At 36.5% G+C, this 20,446-nt stretch overlaps 1 protein-coding gene across 11 annotated transcripts in view; it reads left to right on the forward strand.

Moving 5' to 3' along the window:
• SWT1 (SWT1 RNA endoribonuclease homolog) overlaps positions 1 to 20,446 on the forward strand; it is a 113,006-nt gene that overhangs the window by 40,499 nt on the left and 52,061 nt on the right. For 10 of the 11 annotated variants that reach the window (XR_002182498.2, XM_019976671.2, XM_019976678.2 and 7 more), the window contains 5 exons: positions 3,081 to 3,226; positions 4,697 to 4,860; positions 6,006 to 6,144; positions 11,705 to 11,853; positions 15,410 to 15,597. Coding sequence is in view for 10 of the 11 variants with exons in the window: in XM_019976671.2 (XP_019832230.2) it covers positions 3,081 to 3,226; positions 4,697 to 4,860; positions 6,006 to 6,144; positions 11,705 to 11,853; positions 15,410 to 15,597 (786 nt within the window). In the remaining variant the exon portion in view is untranslated. Of the gene's footprint in view, positions 1 to 3,080; positions 3,227 to 4,696; positions 4,861 to 6,005; positions 6,145 to 11,704; positions 11,854 to 15,409; positions 15,598 to 19,111; positions 19,305 to 20,446 lie in introns of those variants that run through there. The other variant, XM_019976679.2, reaches the window with a different exon arrangement.

Below are 20,446 nucleotides of genomic sequence, written 5' to 3' on the forward strand. Positions count from 1 at the left end.
CAAGAATACTGGAGTGAGTTGCCATTTCCTCCTCCAGGGTATCTTCCCAACCCAGGGGTTGAACCTGTGTCTCCTGCATTGACATGTGGATTCTTTACCACTGAGCCACCTGGGAAACCTGTATGCTTGTGGTAGAGGAGAGGAAATTATCCTGCTTGATGTTCTCTGAGCTTCTTGGATCTGTGGTTTGGTGTTCATTTTTTAGTTTTGGAAAATTCTCAGCCATTATCTCTTTAAATATTTAATATTCCTTCTGCCCCATTCCCTCTTTTTCCTTCTGGTATTACAGAATTATTAATACATTGTAGTAGTCAGCCTCCAAGATGATTCCAGTGATTCCTTGCCTCTTGGTATCTTTTTGTTTTTGTTTCTTGGCTGCACTGTACCACTTGCAGGATCTTAGTTACCCAGTCAGGAATCAAACCCAGGCCCTCTGCAATGGAAGTGCAGAGTCCTCACCACTGGACCACCAGGGGATTCCTGTTCCTCTTAGTATTAATTCCCTTGTGTAGTCCTCTCCTACGTTGTACCAGGGTTGATCGTCTGTATGACAGATAGCATGCATCAGAAGTGATGGTATGTCACTTCTAAGATTAGTTTATGAAAGATTGGCACTTCCTTTTTGGGCAAACTCTTGTTTCTTTCTCTTAGATCAGTTGTTCTGGGGAAGCAAACTCCATGCTGTGAATAGCTCTGTGGAGATGCCCATGTGGTAAGAAACTGAAGCTGCAAGCCAAAAGCCAGTGAAGGGCTAAGCCCTACCAATAGCTACATGAATGAGCACCAATTAAATCATGAGGTGACACCGGGGAAAATCTCAACTTTGTGAGATACCCTGAGCCAGAATCTTTCAGTCAAGCTGCTCACAGATTCCTCACTTTTAGAAACTGTGTGAGATAATAAATGTTTTTTTCACACTACTAAGTTTTGGGGATAAAGAGTTACACACCCAATAGACAACTAATACATGCCTATATATTTGACTATTTGATATTGTCCAACAGCTCTTATATATTTTTTTTTTTTAACATTTTCTTCTCTTTTGTTTCAGTTTGGATAATTTATTTTGACCTGTCTTAATGTTTGGTCTTTCCTCACCTGTGTTGAGTCTACTGAGGAGCTTGTTGAAGGCATTTTTAATTTCTGTCTGGTTTTACATGCTGTTCACCTTTTCTGTTGGGCTTCCCAGGTGGCACTAATGGTAAAGAACCCGCATGCCAAAGCAAGAGCTGCAAGAGATGTGGGTTCGATCCCTGGGTGGGGAAGATCCCTTGAAGAAGGGCTTGGCAACCTGCTCCTGTATTCTTGCCTGGAGAGTCCCATGGACAGAGGAGCCTGGTGGGCTACAGTGCGTAAGGTGACAAAGAGTCGGACACGACTGAAGAGACTTAGCACGCGTGCATTCACCTTTTCCATTAGAGCCTTTAACACAAATCTAAATTCTTTAAAATTTCCTGTCAGATAGCTTCAATGTCTGTGTCATATTTGAATCTGGTTCTATTGATTGCCATGTCTCTTGGAAGTATATTGCTTTTTTTCTGGGTTGAATTTATATGCAGATTTTAAGACTCAACTCTGTGATTTCCTCCCTTCTTCAGTTTCCCCTTAACTGTCCATATGTTTTGGCCCGCGGTACCTAACATTGCCTTCTGACATTTTAAGCCGCAAAGGCTCTGACTTTCTGCCCGAAAGCATTGATGAGTTGGGGAATACCCTCAGGCAAAAAGATAGAAAAGTGTGCTCTTAACCTTTGCAGTGTCTGTGTCTTGAGTGTACATTCCCCTCCACCTTCTACCTTCATTTTATTGCTCTTTAGTGCCTTCAAATAGATTTTGCCTTTTTTGTTGTTTTTGGTCTAGGTTTTCTAATTCTGTCTATGGGAAGTTAGTCTGACCAAGCTATTTTGTCATTAACAGAAGCTGGAAGCCTGCTAGTCTCAAGAACAACAGTTTGGTAAACACAGATCTGCTGTCAGTTCTGCACTGAAGCCCTTAAATCTCTTTCCATTTATTAATGTTCTTGACTTTCTCTGTAGGCATGTAAACTGGTCTTATCCACTATTTCTAATCATCCTGGCTTCTTACAGCATATAGCAAATTCACATTTGTCTTCAGTCATCAGTTCAGTTGCTCAGTCGTGTCCGACTCTTTGCGACCCCATGAACCGCAGCACGCCAGGCCTCCCTGTCCATCACCAACTCCCGGAGTCCACCCAAACCCATGTCCATTGAGTCGGTGATGCTGTCCAACCATCTCATCCTCTGTCGTCCCCTTCTCCTCCTGCCCTCAATCTTTCCCAGCATCAGGGTCTTTTCCAGTGAGTCAGCTCTTCGCATCAGGTGGCCAAAGTATTGGAGTTTCAGCTTCAACATCAGTCCTTCCAGTGAACACCCAGGACTGATCTCCTTTAGGATGAACTGGTTGGATCTCCTTACAGTCCAAGGGACCCAACACCACAGTTCAAAAACATCAATTCTTCAGTGCTCAGCTTTCTTCACATCCATACATGACCACTGGAAAAACCATAGCCTTGACTAGACGGACCTTTGTTGGCAAAGTAATCTCTCTGCTTTTCAATATACTATCTAGGTTGGTCATAACTGTCCTAAGGAGTAAGTGTCTTTTAATTTCATGGCTGCAATCACCATCTGCAGTGATTTTGGAGCCCCCAAAAATAAAGTCTGACACTGTTTCCACTGTTTCCCCATCTATTTACTTAATAGACAGGTTACTTAACCTTTTTATACTTCAGTTTCTTATGTGTGAAATGGGGATAAAAATTAGTACCGCTCCTACCTAAGAAGTTTGTTGTGAGAATTAAATGGATTGATATATATAAAGTGCTTAGCATAGTCCCTGATACCAGGAAAACATTCAATATGTAGCAATAATAATTATTCTCAAAAGCTAAGATGATATGCCTCTAGTGTATGATAATTTATCTTCTACATTAAAAAAATTATCCTTTGTTAATATATGTACTGAGAATCACCAACCTCTGATTAGATTCCATGTGATTTTAGTTGCCATATGATTTGTCTTATAAAAAATAAAATATTTTTTCCTCCTAATCCAACCTAGGGATGATAGAAATTTAAGAAACAAAGGCCTAATAAGTGGTGTGAAGTCACTCAGTAAAGAAGAATTGAGTGCAGAGTTATTAAACTTATCTCTGAACACAGATGTATGTCATCAGCCTTGTATATCTAAACAACAATTGAAAGCAGGTAGTATTCTTACTACAAATAATTAGAAGTAAATCTTATTTTGTGTACTAAGAATATTGACAACAGTCGGAATTAATAGTAGATATTTATTTTGTACATTTAAAGAAACATTGTTTGGAATATTTGCTGGCACATAAATGGTAGAAATGAATGAATATTGGTGATCCAAGAAAAAGCATACATTATTGCCTTCTATATATACTGTTACAAATTAATTTGTAGTTTTGTCTGTACACTCATATACATTTTTATATATTTGTAATCACCATGTGAATCCTATTTTTTTCCTTCACAGAGGATACCTTTTAAATTAATAGTAGCTATAAGAAATATCCATTTGAGGTTGAGAAAATAGTTTATTCTTAAAATCACTTTCATATTCATAACTTTCTATTAACATAGTAAAACAGTAATAGAGAGACTTGAAGGACTCTAGTGGTAATGTTTTTAAATTTAAACTAATATACACATTATTTAAAAACATATTTCACCATTTCCTTCTGAGGGAAAAATAATTATTGAAGTTTTTAATAGCATATGCATATGCTTCATATATTCATTTGAATATATGCTACTTGTTTGGTGCTTATTTGACCTTTTTGGTAATAAAATTTCCTTTGTCATAATATTCTAAATGGCCTTTAGAGGCAGTTACAGAATATTCTACTTTATAGTTTTTCAAGGGAAATATGCTTTTGATTTGCTCATTGTATTACTGACATTTAAAATTTTTACTTCATATTCATAGAGGTAATCCCCTTAATATTTTGAATTTTGCCATAAAAAATTGCTGTTGTTTGCAGGTGTCAAAATAGTAATTATAATGAAATAATATAAAAGAAAATAATCAAAACTAGTATTAGAAGGTGAAGGTGTATAGATAGTTAAGTCAGAGATTCTACTCTTTTCAAGACAATTTATTGATGTGAGTTATGTTTATGATTTTTGAAAGTAAACACATTTTGATCCATAGGTCTTGGTTTTCTATTATAAATATTAAGAGATGCAAAGAATTGTTTTAGTTTTTAATTTTTTTAAATAATGAAAGGTTAAAATATACACATTTCTCAATTTTTTTTTCCTTTCATCTATTTTAGTAAAAACATTTCATTGCCTTTTGTCAAAAAGATAAAGCATTTACTAATGTAATATGTTATTGCATCTAAAAACAGCTATACTAAATATTTCTAAATACTCTTTATTTATTTGTTTTGGCCATGCCACGTGGCTTGCAAGAGTTCCCCGAACAGCGATTGAACCAGGGCCAGGGCAAGTGAAAGCCTGGATCCTAACCAGTAGCCCACCAGCGAACTCCCCTAAATCTTGTTTTAAAAATATTCATTAGTTCTCTAGATTCAAATACTAATTATATCCATTAAATATTTTTTATTTATGAACAAATACTAATTATATATGTAAAATATTTACTACTAATGTCCTAAATAAAGCTTGCAACTATTTGTTTTGAAGAAACAACACCTTTGGAGGAGAGCTATGAGGAACAATCTACAAACTCTGGACTACCCCTTCTACTTGAAAACATTGTATCTGATCTCGAAAGATCTCTTGGAACAGCTTTATCTTCCATATTAGAAACAGAAATGAAAATTGCTTTTGGAAACCTTTGGATGGAGGTGATTATTTGAATGCTTAGTTAAAGGTTTCTTTTTTATTGCTAAAGATTTGTTGCCTTATTTTAAGAGATACTATTATTTGTATAAAATATATGTTTTATTGTAATAATTGATATCACATTAATATTTTTCTTGAAGTTTTTGGAATAACTTTAAAAACTAACTGATGGACATTTCCTAAAGATTAGGACTATTTTTTATCATTCATTTTTTCAGTGAACAAATATTTATTGGGTGTCTACCATCTGTTAGACACATTTCCTCCATGGAGCTTAAATTGAAAGAAAATGTCTCATTTTTAATTTATTTGAGTCAAAATGTCTATATTGTGGCTTATGTGATATAAGTTTGAGAATCAGAGTGTAAATTTGGTATTAGTAAAATATTTTGAATTTTCTTTAGATTCACACCTCTTCTGTAATAAGTAAACATCACATTTGGAAATAGTGGCCTTCTTAGTTTAATGTTTGTTTGCTATTCACATTTATCATTAGGAGAAAGTTTATTCCCTATCAATTGTATCTATCCCAGATATTCAGTAAGATTCTAATGTTTGTCAGTGTGGCTTGATTATACTATAAAGTGTTAAACCAAGATGTTGAAGAATGATCAGATTCTAGGAAGGTTGACGTAAATTAGATTTCATAATAGAGTCTGATAAAGTGATTGCATATGAATGATTGAAGAAAGGATGTAATGACATCTTGTAGTACTTAATGATGAGTTTTCTTTATAAACATGTCTTTATAGGAGTGTAGCGAGTGTCAATTATAGTTGAAAATTCTTTTCTGTATAGATGTTTTTCTCTAGTTTTAGGAAATTAGATTGATTTTGTTGTAGAAATGACCATGTTGAAAGGTAGATGACAACTTTTGCTGACTAGAACTAGTTTTTCTGATTAAAACTGTGCTTTCTTTTGGCACACATAGTTTCTGAAACTATAAATATTACTACTAATGTGAATTTTATAAAAGCAGTTTTCAGTGAAATAGGCATTTTAAGACTGTGACTGGCTTTTAATAAAACATCTTTTAGTTTAAGAAGAATTCAATTATGTTTTGCCTAGAAATCTATGTAGGAATTCCTAAATAGGTACTTTAAAATAATAGAATAATAAGTACATCAGTAATGCTGTTTTTCTCTAGATGCTGTACGTGAAACCTCCATGGACTCTAATACATTTATTACAGTGCTTTAGAAAACATTGGTTGGCTGTATTTGGATTAGTTATGGAAAAGAACTTGCTCTTAACCATTGAGAGTCTGTATGAAAATGTCCGTAAAGGTATGAATCTTTCATTTTGTCTTTGGTAGTGTTGTATTAAAGTCAGAATAATAGATATATCCCATGGAATGTGAAGATGAATTAATAAAAATTTTTCAATTAGTTCTTAACCATTTACACTTTTAATTTCTTAAGGAAATTTATGGCAGCTAGATGAATGGATGGAGTTCATAGAGATTGTGACTGTTCATAGTATCATTTTTGATGTTCAAATAGTTAATCAAGATTTCTACTTAAAATACATGGTTAAGGAATAGGAATCCTTTGGCTTTGGTGCATAATGAACTTTAGAACCACAAGAGACTAGAATCAACCACTTAGTTGGTAGTTCTTAAACTGTATCACACAGAACCTTCTTGAAGTGCTTCTGGAGTTGCCAGAGATTAGGGGTGGAAAGATTGATGGGGAGCCTGATAATAGTGTGCCTTTGGCCTTCAACCCCAACTTTAGCCATTCAGCTTTCTTTTATTTATGTAGAGAGATTCCGTGTGTGATTAAAAAAGAAAGAGTTTTTCTGCCAGGAAGCAAAAGATGTGAAAAGCACTGATATAATGGTGGGCTACAGTTTCAGTTCAGTTCAGTCACTCAGTCGTGTCCAACTCTGCGACCCCATGGACTGCAGCACGCCAGGCCTCCCTGTCCATCACCAACTCCCGGAGTCTACCCAAACTCGTGTCCATTGAGTCAGTGATGCCATCCAACCATCTCATCCTCTGTCATCCCCTTCTCCACCTGCCCTTAATCTTTCCCAGCATCAGGGTCTTTTTTAGCTCTTCACATCAGGTGGCCAAAGTATTGGAGTTTCAGCTTCAACAGCAGTCCTTCCAATAAACATCCAGGACTGATCTCCTTTAGGGTGGACTGGTTGGATCTCCTTGCAGTCCAAGGGACTCTCAAGAGTCTTCTCCAGCACCACAGTTCAAAAGCATCAATTCTTCAGTGCTCAGCTTTCTTTAGATATAAGTCCAACTCTCACATCCATACATGACTACTGGAAAAACCATAGCCTTGACTAGACAGACCTTTGTTGGCAAAGTAATGTCTCTGCTTTTGAATATGCTATTTAGGTTGGTCATAACTTTCCTTCCAAGGAGTAAACATCTTCTGATTTCATGGCTGCAGTCACCATCTGCAGTGATTTTGGAGCCTAAAAAAATAAAGTCAGCCACTGTTTCCACTGTTTCCCCATCTATTTGTCATGAAGTGATGGGACCAGGTGCCATGATCTTACTTTTCTGAAAGTTGAGCTTTAAGCCAACTTTTTCCATTCTCCTCTTTCACTTTCATCAAGAGGCTCTTTAGTTCTTCTTCACTTTCTGCCATAAGGGTGGTATCATCTGCATAGCTGAGGTTATTGATATTTCTCCTGGCAATCTTGATTCCAGCTTGTGCTTCCTCCAGCCCAGCGTTTCTCATGATGTACTCTGCATATAAGTTAAATAAGCAGGGTGACAATATACAGCCTTGACATACTCCTTTTCCTATTTGGAACCAGTCTGTTGTTCCACGTCCAGTTCTAACTGTTGCTTCCTGACCTGCATACAGGTTTCTCAAGAGGCAGGTCAGGTGGTCTGGTGTTCCCATCTCTTTCAGAATTTTCCGCAGTTTATTGTGATCCGCACAGTCAAAGGCTTTGGCATAGTCAATAAAGCAGAAACAGATGTCTTTCTGGAACTCTCTTCCTTTTTCAATGATCCAGCGGATGTTGGCAATCTGATCTCTGGTTCTTCTGCCTTTTCTAAAACCACCTTGAACATCTGGAAGTTCGTGGTTCACGTATTGCTGAAGCCTGGCTTGGAGAATTTTGAGCATTATTTTGCTAGCTTGTTTATGCGCTACAGTTTATGGGGTTGCAAAAGAGTCCAACATGACTTAGCGACTAAATAAATATTATTAAAGTCTGTGTTTTATCATTAAGGAAACTAGATTTGAGAGAGTAAGTGATTTGTCCAGAGTGAACAGCTCCATTTCTTTTGCTGTACCTTTAAAAAGGAAGGTATAAACCATTATTAGGATGTTCAGTTAGTTCTTGACTTTTCTCAAACTCCTTATGAAGTGATCTATTTTATGTATTAGTTATATCCTGTCTACTTTTTAAAAACAACTGAGTATAGATGGGCCTTTAAAGGACCACCTGAGTGCAAGAGAGTTTAAGTTAGGCTTAAATGTATGGATGTGAGAGTTGGACAGTGAAGAAGGCTGAGCGCCGAAGAATTGATGCTTTTGAACTGTGGTGTTGGAGAAGACTCTTGAGAGTCCCATGGACTGCAAGGAGATCCAACCAGTCCATTCTGAAGGAGATCAGCCCTGGGATTTCTTTGTAAGGAATGATGCTAAAGCTGAAACTCCAGTACTTTGGCCACCTCATGCAAAGAGTTGACTCATTGGAAAAAACTCTGATGCTGGGAGGGATTGGGGGCAGGAGGAGAAGGGAACGACAGAGGATGAGATGGCTGGGTAGCATCACTGACTCGATGGACTTGAGTCTCAGTGAACTCTGGGAGTTGGTGATGGACAGGGAGGCCTGGCGTGCTGCAATTCTCGGGGTCGCAAAGAGTCAGACACGACTAAGCAACTGATCTGATTTGATCTGAAAGGTACAAGAGCCAGGTAGTGAAGAAGAACCAAAGAGATATTTTTACTATAAGACATGTGCAAACAATTATTGCAGTACTTGAACACAGATTTTAGCACTAAGTTTCCTAACAGCTAAGATAAAACAAAAACATTCTATGCCAAATATACCACTTCTCTTTTCCCCTGAAGTGTAAACTCTGAAAATGTTTTATATCTTTATAAATTTCCCCAGGGAACTTAAAGTTCCTAATCAATACTTTGTGACATATATGTAGTAGATGTTGCATGAATATTTTTTTTTTAAGTTACTGATTTTTAAAATAAAAATACACTTTCCAGGCCTTGACCTTTAACTAGAAAATATTTATTAGGGGTATTATTATTAAGGAATGACATATTGGACATGTCTTCAAAGCATTTTAAAAGATAACATGGAAACAGTGTTCATATCTTTTACTAGGGACATAATTTTGTTGCTTTTGTCAAAAGAGGAAGTCCATAAACCATGTGTGATCTTAAGTAAGACTTGGTTTCAAAAATGGGATATCCAGTTGCCATCTTCCATTTGTCTGTTTTCCAGGGCTGGGCAGTTTTTTTGCGCTTATATGGAACTTAGAGATAGTCGTCAGTAGTTCTATTTTTCTCTAATGACAAGAGAAGTGAAGAGATATGACCGCTCCTTTTGTTAAGAACTCATTTGTAGGATTATTGTGTAATCATAATTTATTGATCTTTGATCTAGAAGAATCCAATGCCTAATGTTTACTGACTTGTGAATGATATGTAATAGAATTATAAAAATGCCTTCTGCTCTAAAATAATTTTGAATTAGAAAAAATTACTGGTAATTCTGTTTATGATCTTTTAATACTGTCTGCAGCTGTTGAATTATATGTGTGTTTAACTTACTGTATCAAGCATGTGACTTTAGATCAATTCATAGAAAATTATGTAGAAAATGAGTAGTAGCTTTTTCTGACTTCATTGTCTGTATTAATTTTAACCTAAATACTTATTGACCTTATATAGACATTAAATTATTTCAGCCTTGTAGATTTTTTTATGCTTTGTCTGAGTACTGAATTGATCATTGACATTATACTTTTGCCTTAATCTTTAGTAAAGAATTCTTTTAAGATGAAATAAAATGATTAATTCAAGGATTTCAGTCCTATCAAACAGACTACACTGGAGAAGCACCATTAAAAGAAGTTGTGCCCAACTGCCTCCTCTGAGGATATTTACCTCCTTTCTGTCCTCTGTAGCATCTCTTATCTCTAATTTTCCCACAGGAATTTGAACTAGTCTTTGATTTTAAAAATAACTGAAAGTGTTTAGTAAGGAGATGCACTGTTTGCTTAATAAAAGGGTAGCCAGAAACTTGGCTGTAACCATCACATTAGATCAGAATTTCAGAATATTGAGTAATTAATTATGAAAATCCACTTTTTATTTTCATTTAACCTTTCAGTATTTCACAAGCAAATATTTGTTATGTAAGTTATACAGAAAAACTATTTTTCTTAACTCATAGTGCCAGTGTTTCAGAATAAAATAGAATTTCTGAAGCTGTGAACCTAAAAGAAAACAAAGCAAACACATTGCACTGTGGTTATTTTAAATGCCTTTGAAAACTGTTATGCAGTATTCTATCTTAATAATAGAGATAATTTTTTCTATTCTGAATTTTGGTAACATTAGAAAGCTGTTTAACTTCATTGTTCATAACTTTGAATCTTTGAAATTATTGTCACCATTTCTCCTAATTGGTTTGAGAACTTAATGTAAGCAAGTTTAGTTCCTTGAGACAAAAATGTTACATCTTTAAATTATTACCTGTAGATTAACTCACTTTGCTAATTTAAGGGGGGAAAATTCTATTAGCTTCTTTTGCCCATAGCTCACTGTTAACCCAAGTTGTTTATTTTTCACTGAAATTGTATTGTGTCCAGAGAGAACACATTTTCAGTAAATCTGGTATTTTATTTCATGTGATGGGATTTGAAGATAAATCACTACATGATAACTGAGTTGATTATGAAAGGTACTATATATAATTTAAGTGCTTCCCACCAAAATGTGACACTGTGATGTCTCAAGAGTAATCTGTATACAAACAACCTCAGTTTTGAAAATCTGTAGTTTAACTCAGATTTGTTTGGTGATTATCTCTTCTGAAGAGTATAACATTATTTCATTTTACTGTTAATTTTTAAAAATTGAACTCTAATTGGAGTATAGTTGATTTACAATGTCATGTTAGTTTCTGGTATACAGCATAATGATTCAGATACATACATATGCATATTCTTTACATTGTGGTTTATTGAAGGGTATTGAATATAGTTCCCTATGCTATACAGTAGGGCCTTGTTATTTGTCTATTTTGTATGTAGTAACTTGTGCATTTCACTTTTACTTTGAAGTTGACCATTTTGAGGGAAATTTTGGAATCTGAATATAGTCTCAGTATCCATAGGAAATTGGTTCCAGGACCCCTGAGGATAGCAGAATTCTCCATGCTCAAATCCCTTGTATAAAATGGCATAGTATTTGTATATAACTTACACATATTTTCCTATATACGATGAATCATCTCTAGATTAGTTGTAATACCTAATACAATGTAAATGTTCTGTAAATAGGTGCCAGTGCACAACAAATTCATCTTTTGCTATTTGGAACATTATAGAACTTTTTCCCCAAAATACTTTTGATCTATAGTTGATGGAAACTGTACATGTGAAAACTTATGGATATGGAAGGCCAGCTTCACAGAATGCCAGAATCAACTCCAAGAACTTTGTCTAAAACTAAGTCTCATTATGGCTTTTTACACCAGAGAGATAAATTAGGAGCCTGTAGATGTAAATGTGTACTCTCTTTAAATTTCTTAATTATTATTAGACTGATTTTCCAAAAGCATTTTTGTGTTGTATACTCATTCTTACGTATTTTTTCCTTCTTAATTTTGTGTTACCAGCTAAGAAAGCAGTGGATTTTACAACAGTGAAATTCCTGCTTCAGGATTCTGAAAGTTTGCTACATGCTTTCAGTACAAGGTCAAATTATGATGGTATTCTTCCACAGGCCTTTGCTCAAGTAAACAAACTACTCCAAACATTTGCAGAGGTAAGATACCTTTAGGATGCCATTTAGAGTAATCATATATGTTATAAGAATGTATTTATCAGACAAACAGTAAATAAGAAATTTAACTTACTCTAACATACTAAAAGCATTAAGTAAATATTAAGTGAATTGAATGGAGACTAAACAATCCTTATTACAAGTTATAAAATACTCATAATCCTATGGAGGCAGTGTCACAGCAGTTGTTGGGATTTCATACTGTTTCATTTATGAATAGAAGAGAATGATGCATTGTTGCCTGACTGCTCATTTTTCAGTGCTCCTGACCAGTGGATCACAGCCTGCATCAAAATACTTCAAAAATTTTTTTAAGCATTCAGATGCCATACCCCTTACTGAGTAAAATTTCTGTCAGTGGTGCCCAGAAGTGTTTTTGTTCTTGATTCATATTTTATTAATCAGGAAATTAATATTGACATAATCCAATTATCTAACCTACAGACTGTATTCAAACTTTGCCCGTTGAACACCTACCAATTTTTTAACAGGTCTCCTCATGGGATTCTTATGCAGTCTGCCTACCACTGATGCCTTTTTGCCCCTTTAAAATAACTATGTGAGTTTTGTCCTTGGTAATACTGTATTTCTAGAGTCTTCTGATTTCAAATCTATAAAATTCAGGTCATTTTATATGCCTGAAACAGTTCAAAAAACTCAGCATCACAATTACATTGTTAAATATCAATGATACTTTCATCTAGTGTGTATATATATATATATATATATATATATATATATACGTGTGTGTATGTGTGTGTCGTATTTTTTCCTTTGAGCTATTGAATTGGCCAGGTTTTCCTCTGTGGTTTTTTTTTCTGGTAACATAGGCCCCGGTACCTATGAAGTAATGAAAGGATTAGATGATACTAAACTTAGTCATAGTTACTGAGGAAAGAATTTAACTTGCTTAAGACTAAAAGAAGCATCTTTTTGATAAACTAACAGGAAATATATGTTATTTCTTGAGGAAAGAATTGATTTAAGGGGTGGATAATCTTTTGGGTTAAGATGACCAAAACATTGGTACTTATTCTTTTAAATGACAAGTGTGACTTTTAGAATCTTCAGTAGGGAAGAATGGACCTGGGAATTTAGGAGTTACAGCTTGACTATTTTAATTAAATTGTGTAGGGAAGAGCACATTATCCTTTCTCTCACAGAACTGAGCCCTAAAACCCCATCTTTAGTGAAACAACCATGGTGAACAAGATGGAAAGTTTAGGATACTTAGAGTCTTAGCAGCCTTTGAATTAAAATTATTGAGACTAAAAAAATTAGGAATGATTGAGTTAAAAATAATAGCAAGATTCTTTACAGTTGGAAACCTAGCCATGGGAGTTTTCTCCCATGAAAAGTTTGATATTAAAATCTAGTGGTGTTTGTCGCATAATTATATGCCTGTTATATGTTGCCCACTTGTAAACATATTGGCCTGTTATTTAGTAAGTTATTTATTCTTGGATCTTGATTTTCTAGTTGTCACATTAGCAAGAGATTCAAGAAGACAAAGGACAAAAAATCTAGTATTCTCTTTAGTGCTTTTCCCTCAACATTAAGCATTAGTCTGATTGTTTGAAACAACTTGTGTTTTTTCCACAATTAGAGCTTTCAAGTATTGCTTTATTTTCGTGTTTGAAACAATTCATTGTCTAAGTCAGCCAAGAACATTGTGATTTAGCTTGGGCTTTTAAAATGCACTTTCAATAGCAGTTATTTTGTAGAGTACATGTGATTTATGACCTGAATACTTAGTTATGTGTCACTAACTTGAACAATGAAAAGAAAGAGATTACCTCCAGGAATAGAATATCTAAGTATAGTAACTGTAAAAAAAAAAAAAAATCCCCCTTATCTTAATTTACCAAGTGTAGAAAATCAGGAAAAGAGGAATATTCATTATTCATTTGATTCTGAGAAACCAAAATGGAAAGTTAAGTAATGTCATTTTCCAGATTTTATATAAATGGGGTAGAGGGAAGGATATATATTTTTTCTCTTGTGAACCTTTTAACATCATAAAAAAAAAAGACTTGCCCTTCCAGAATGATAGACTATTTAAAATAAGTCTTTTTAATAAACTTTAGACTTACGTGCCTCAGACTTCCCATCCTGACTAGTTGTGTTTTTAATTTCTGGTTATTTAACCTCTCAAAGCCTTAATCCCTTCTTCTATAAGAAAGAGTATAATAATCTCTGCCTTAGAACTGTCATGAGAATTAAATTAATACTTGTAGAGCCTAGGAAACGGCAACCCACTCCAGTGTTCTTGCCTGGAGAATCCCAGGGACGGGAGTAACCCTGGTGGGCTGCTGTCTATGTGGTTGCACAGAGTCGGACACAACTGAAGCGACTTAGCAGAGCAGAGAGCACATAGTAAGTGCTATGTAAGTGTTTGATAAAGCAGCCTATTTGTATGTTGCATACACTTCTGTTTGAAAGCTGAGAAAAAGCATTATGTGATGATTAAACACATTTATCTCAAAACAAAATTCATATTTCTGTTCATGTGTATTTATTAAGTTCATAATTAATGTAAACAGGCAGTTTTCTTCCTTCCTGAAAAGAAATAAAAGGGTAATATTTACCTTTATGAGCTGGAGAGAGAATATAACCACATTCATATATACTTATTCATATATACTTCATTCACTTATACTAAAGGTCAGATTCTGTTCATGTCTCTTCCCAGCTGTGTGACCTTGCATAACTTATTTATCCTTTCTTTGCCTCAATAAAATGTAGATAATCATAGTATCTCCTTCACAGAGTAATTGTGAGGATTAAATGAGCTACATAGATATAAAGTTCTTAGAAAATTCCTATACATAAGAAGTGCTCAGTAACTATCAACTGTTGTTACAGTTTTGGAAATTTCCATTTTTTTTACATTTGATAAGCATGAAGCTAATGTTTAAAATCATACTTTTATCAACAAAGGAAACCTAGAGAAATGGAGTGATTTTATTTAAGTTCACAAAGATGTTATAGTCAAGCCAAGTCAACAAACTCAATAAACTCATAGTTAAAAACTTTTTTTTTGCATTCTATCATATGTATTTTTCACCTAAGTTAATATTTTTACCCAGGGTGATTTTTTTAAAGAAAATATCACTTGAATCAATGGTATTGCTTTTTTACACTGTTTAGAAATATGCTCAGATCTGTTCTTAAATATTTTTAATTGGTCGTGCTATTTACTATACCATGTCCTTCCATCAACTACCAAACTTCTTAAAAGAGCAGTATATACCATTGTTCCCATTTCTTTGCTCACTTATTTCTTAATCCCTTACAAGTAGAATTCTACTTCTATACTCTGTAATAAATACATTGGAAATACTGTTTCATATAAATGAAAAAGAAAAAAATTTTTAGCTCTGATTCTATTTTGGTAATATTCTGTACATAATCAAGGACAAAGAATAAATAGCACTTCCAAGAAAGGCAGAACATTTGTAATCTACAATTGGCATTCTTTCTCTCTCACTTACTAGTGAAGGACTTGCTGCATATTATGTAATTCTTATTTCCCCAGGGCAAGGCAAAACTTAAGCAAAATTCTTCAAAAAATACACCGGGTAAAAGCCAGGAAGATAATTCTCTGATGAAATCTGATAACCAAGAAATCACCGTTTTCTCCAGTTCTTATCCTCCCCAACCCAGCAGGCATCAAGAAATCTGGTCTGTCCTAGAGAATGTTTGGATTACACTGTATCAAAACAGGTACTAAATTAACAAGAATTTTTGAGTTTCAGGGTTTTCCATTATTGCTAGTGTTCATTAAATAGTGTTTGGGTTGTGAATTTTTTTTTTTTAACTACAAAGTGTCTTAGTTTTTTTTAAATTCTGTTTGTTTATTCACTTTTGGTTGTGCTGGGTCTTTGTTGCTACTTGGGCTTTTCTGCAGTTGCGACGAGCAGGGCTTACTCTAGTTGCGATGGACAGGCTTCTCATTGCTTCTTTTTTTGCAGAGCACAGGATGTGGGGTGCATGGGCTTCCATAGTTGTGGCTCCCAGGCTCTGGAGCACAGGCTCAATAGTTGTGGTGCATGGGCTTAGTTGCTCCGCGGCATGTGGGATTCTCCTGGATCAAGGATGGAACCTGTGTCTCCTGCATTGGGAAGTGGGTTCTTTACTACTGAGCCACCAGGGAAGCCCTGGTTTGTGCCTTTAGCAATATAGTTTGTACTAGATTATCTTATGAGGCACTTTTGTCAAATTATACCTTAGAGGTAGTGCTGCTTAAATAGGGGCTCAGAATTATCTGGAGAGGGTAAAAAATATATATGGTTAGGTTCTCTTGTTAGAAATTCTAATTCAGTAGCACACGGCTTCCATGGTGGCTCAGCTGGTAAAGAATCCACCTGCAATGTGTGAGACCTGGATTCAGTCCCTGGGTTGGAAAGATGCCCTGTAGAAGGGACAGTTACCCACTCCAGTATTCTGGCCTAGAGAATTCCATGGACAGGGGGAGCCTGGCAGGCTATAGTCCATGAGTCACAGAGTCAGACAAGTCTAAGCAACTTGCACTTCACTTCAGGACTGAAGCTGAACTAGTGCTTCTGCCTAGTGATTCAGATGTGGAACTTTGATGAGAATCATTGCCAGATACGTCAGATCGTTTGCCAACATGTCAAGACCAATGACTAGTCACCAGGAGTGGCTAAAGAAATTAGCAGGATCCAAAGGCTTCTAAGAAATAAGATGCAAAATAATGTAAATAAAACATCGGTCTGGATTAGGAAAAATTCATGTAAAAATTTTTTTATAGATAAATACTTAAGTGGAGTAATACTTTTGTTACTTTCATACACATATTCTTAGTAAAATGAAAAGATAGAGACCATTTGTGAGTAGGTCTTTAAATAGGTTGCTGGAGTAACTTAAAAAATAATCGAAAACAACTGATTTTAAAGTAGGCCAACACTCCCTTCCATAATTTTCCTCAAGCCCATAGTCTTTATATAACTAATATGTTGATCATACTGTATGCCTTGAAATATGATTTTGGTTTGAGAGCCCATTTTTTTTATTTTGGATTAAGAGCCTCTATCCATTCTAGTTGTTTATAAGAGCAGTAAAGTGGTCTTAGCACTCCATTTAAACATCTGTTCTCATTCAATTATAGATTTAGGACTGATTTTTAGTCCTTGACTACAATTAAAAGTTTTTTCAAACAAATTATAGTCTTTTATACTAAAGAAATAACTATATCTGACATGTGAGGTAAAGAAAACAATATTTAAAATTTTGTAATCTCATATAAAGCAAAGATTTTGTTTGTCCAGTCTTAATGTATTTTTAATGTTGTGGCTTATTGTATATTCTTGTTAGCAGAATGTTGTATATACCAGACAGAGATAATCACTTTGAAACTGAAATAGTTTAAAACAATAGTTCAGTTCAGTTGAGTCATTCAGTCATGTCTGACTCTTTGCGACCCCATGGACTACAGCACACAAGGCTTCCCTGTCCATCACCAACTCCCAAAGCCTGTTCAGACTCATGTCTATCAAGTCAGTGATGCCATCTAACCATCTCATCCTCTGTCGTCCCCTTCTCCTCCTGCCTTCAATCTTTCCCAGCATCAGGGTCATTTCCAATGGGTTAGTTTTTGGAAACTAACCTTAAATGCTGGAGTTTCAGCTTCAGGATCTGTCTTTCCAATGGATATGCAAGACTGATTTTCTTTAGGATTAACTGGTTGGATCTCCTTGCAGTCCAAGGGACTCTCAAAAGAGTCTTCTCCAATACCACAGTTCAAAAGCATCAATTCTTTGGTGCTCAGCTTTTTTTATGGTCCAACTCTCACATCCATACAGAACTATTGAAAATACTATAGCCTTAATTAGACGGACCCTTGAGGGCAAAGTAATGTCTCTGCTTTTTAATATGCTGTCTAGATTGGTTATAGCCTTTCTTCCAAGGAGCAAGCGTCTTTTAATTTCATGGCTGCAGTCACTATCTGCAGTGATTTTGGAGCCCCAATAAAATAAAAGTCTGTCACTGTTTCCATTGTTTCCCTATTTGCCATGAAGTGATGGTACTGGATGCCATGATCTTAGTTTTCTGAATGTTGAGCTTTAAGCCAACTTTTTCATTCTCCTCTTTCACTTTCATCAAGAGGCTTTTTAGTTCCTCTTCACTTTCTGCCATAAGGGTGGTGTCATCTGCGTATCTGAGGTTATTGATATTTCTCCCGGCAATCTTGATTCCAGCTTGTGCTTCATTCAGCCCAGCATTTCACTTGATATACTCTGCAATTAGCAGGGTGACAATATGCAACCTTGATGTATACCTTTCCCGATTTGGAACCAGTCTGTTGTTCCATGTCCAGTTCTAATTTTTGCTTCTTGACCTGCATACAGATTTCTCAGGAGGCAGGTCAGGTGGTCTGGTATTCCCAACTCTTTCAGAATTTTCCATAGTTTATTGTGATCTACACAGTCAAAGGCTTTGGTATAGTCAATAAAGCAGAAATAGATGTTTTTCTGGAATTCTCTTGCTTTTTGGATGATCTAGCAGATGCTAGCAATTTGATCTCTGCTTCCTCTGCCTTTTTTAAATCTAGCTTGAACGTCTGGAGGTTCTCGGTTCACATATTGTTGAAGCCTGGCTTGGGGAATTTTGAGCATTACTTTTCTTGTGTGTGAGATGAGTACAACTGTGCAGTAGTTTGAGCATTTGTTGGCATTGCCTTTCTTTGGGATTGGAATGAAAACTGACCTTTCCCAGTCCCATGGCCACTGCTGAGTTTCCCAAATTTGCTGGCATATTGAGTGCGCACTTTCACAGCATCATCTTTTAGGATTTGAAATAGCTCAGATGGAATTCCATCACCTCCACTAGCTTTGTTCATTGTGATGCTTCCTAAGGTCCACTTGACTTGTGCTCCAGGATATCTGGCTCTAGGTTAGTGATCACACCATCGTGGTTATGTGTGTCATCAAGATCTTTTTTGTATAGTTCTGTGTATTCTTGCCACCACGTCTTAATATCTTCTGCTTCTGTTAGGTCCATACCATTTCTGTCCTTTATTGTGCCCATCTTTGCATGAAATGTTCCCTTGGTGTCACTAATTTTCTTGAAGCGATCTCTAATCTTTTCCATTCTATTGTTTTCCTCTATCTCTCTGCATTGATCACTGAGGAAGGCTTTCTTTTCTCTCTGTGCTATTATTTGGAACTCTGTATTCAAATAGGTATATGTTTCCTTTTCTCCTTTGCCTTTCACTAAGCGAAAGAATATTAAAGCAAAAACAATATTTAAGGGGGCGGTCCTAAGATGGCGGAGGAATAGGACAGGGAGACCACTTTCTCCCCCACAAATTCATCAAAAGAAGATTTGAACACTGAGTAAATTCCACTAAACAACTTCTGAATGCTGGCAGAGGACATCAGGCACCCAGAAAAGCAGCCCATTGTCTTCGAAAGGAGGTAAGAAAAAATATAAAAGATAAAAAGAGAGACAAAAGAGGTAGGGACGGAGATCCGTCCCGGGAATGGAGTCTTAAAAAACAGAGAAGTTTCCAAACACCAGGAAACACTCTCACTGGAGAGTCTGTGGCGAGCCTTGGAACCTCAGAGGGCAACATAACTGGGAGGAAAAATAAATAAATAAATAATTAAAACCCACAGATTACGTGCCCAACGGTAACCCCTGCGGGGAGCGAGCTCCGCCCCTGGCAGTGGAGAAGCATCACAGAGGCCCGCATCCACCACTAGGAAGTGGGGGATGGGCAGGGAGGCGAGGATGCATTGCTTAGAGTAAGGACCAGACCTGAATGCCCTGAGGGCAATCTGAGGGAACTAACTTGAGATAGCAAAGCAGACTGTGGGCTAGCTATCCTGGGAAAAGCCCTAACCTAAGACACCGCCAGGCCTGCTCACAGAACAAAGAACTGAGCAGAGCTAGCCGGTTGCGGACCTGCCCATCCCTCACCAGAGACAGGCAGGCTAGAGCAGCCAGAGCCAGAAGGGGGCAATTGCGGCCCCAGAGAGGCATCATCTACCAAACTGCAAGCAGGCTTTGTTGCTAACCAAGACTTCTTGGGATTCGGAACCATTGTCATCTGCCAGGAGGGTCGCAGCCAGAGATCAGCTCGCCAGAAGAGAGACACAGCACACCTGAGAAGGTGCGCTGATTATACACCCAGAAAACTGAGTGGCAGGGATGAGGGTGGCGATAAGTCGCAGCGACCACGTTCGCCAAGCACCTAGTCACCTGAGCTGCTTGGACATGGAAAGGGCACAAGATGCAAGCCCAACCGAGTCTGCGCCTTTGTGGAGTACCTGAGTACCTGAACCTGAGCACTTAGACCTGGGAAGTGCATACAACCCAGGGCCAGCCTCAGACAGTTCCCAGCAGAGCAACCTAGAGCCTAAGCAGTGTAGACAGGGAAAGCACACATGCCGTGAGTGGGGCAAACCCAGTGTGGCTGAGACACTGCAAGCACATGCCAGTGTTATTTGTTTGCAGTGTTCCTCCCTCCCGACAGCACAACTGAACAAGTGAGACTTAAAAAATGTCTACCACTGCCCCCTTGTGTCAGGGTGGAAATTAGGCAGTGAAG

This window comes from Bos indicus, chromosome 16, assembly GCF_029378745.1.
Source record: "Bos indicus isolate NIAB-ARS_2022 breed Sahiwal x Tharparkar chromosome 16, NIAB-ARS_B.indTharparkar_mat_pri_1.0, whole genome shotgun sequence".
In the NCBI taxonomy this organism is placed as follows: domain Eukaryota; kingdom Metazoa; phylum Chordata; class Mammalia; order Artiodactyla; family Bovidae; genus Bos; species Bos indicus.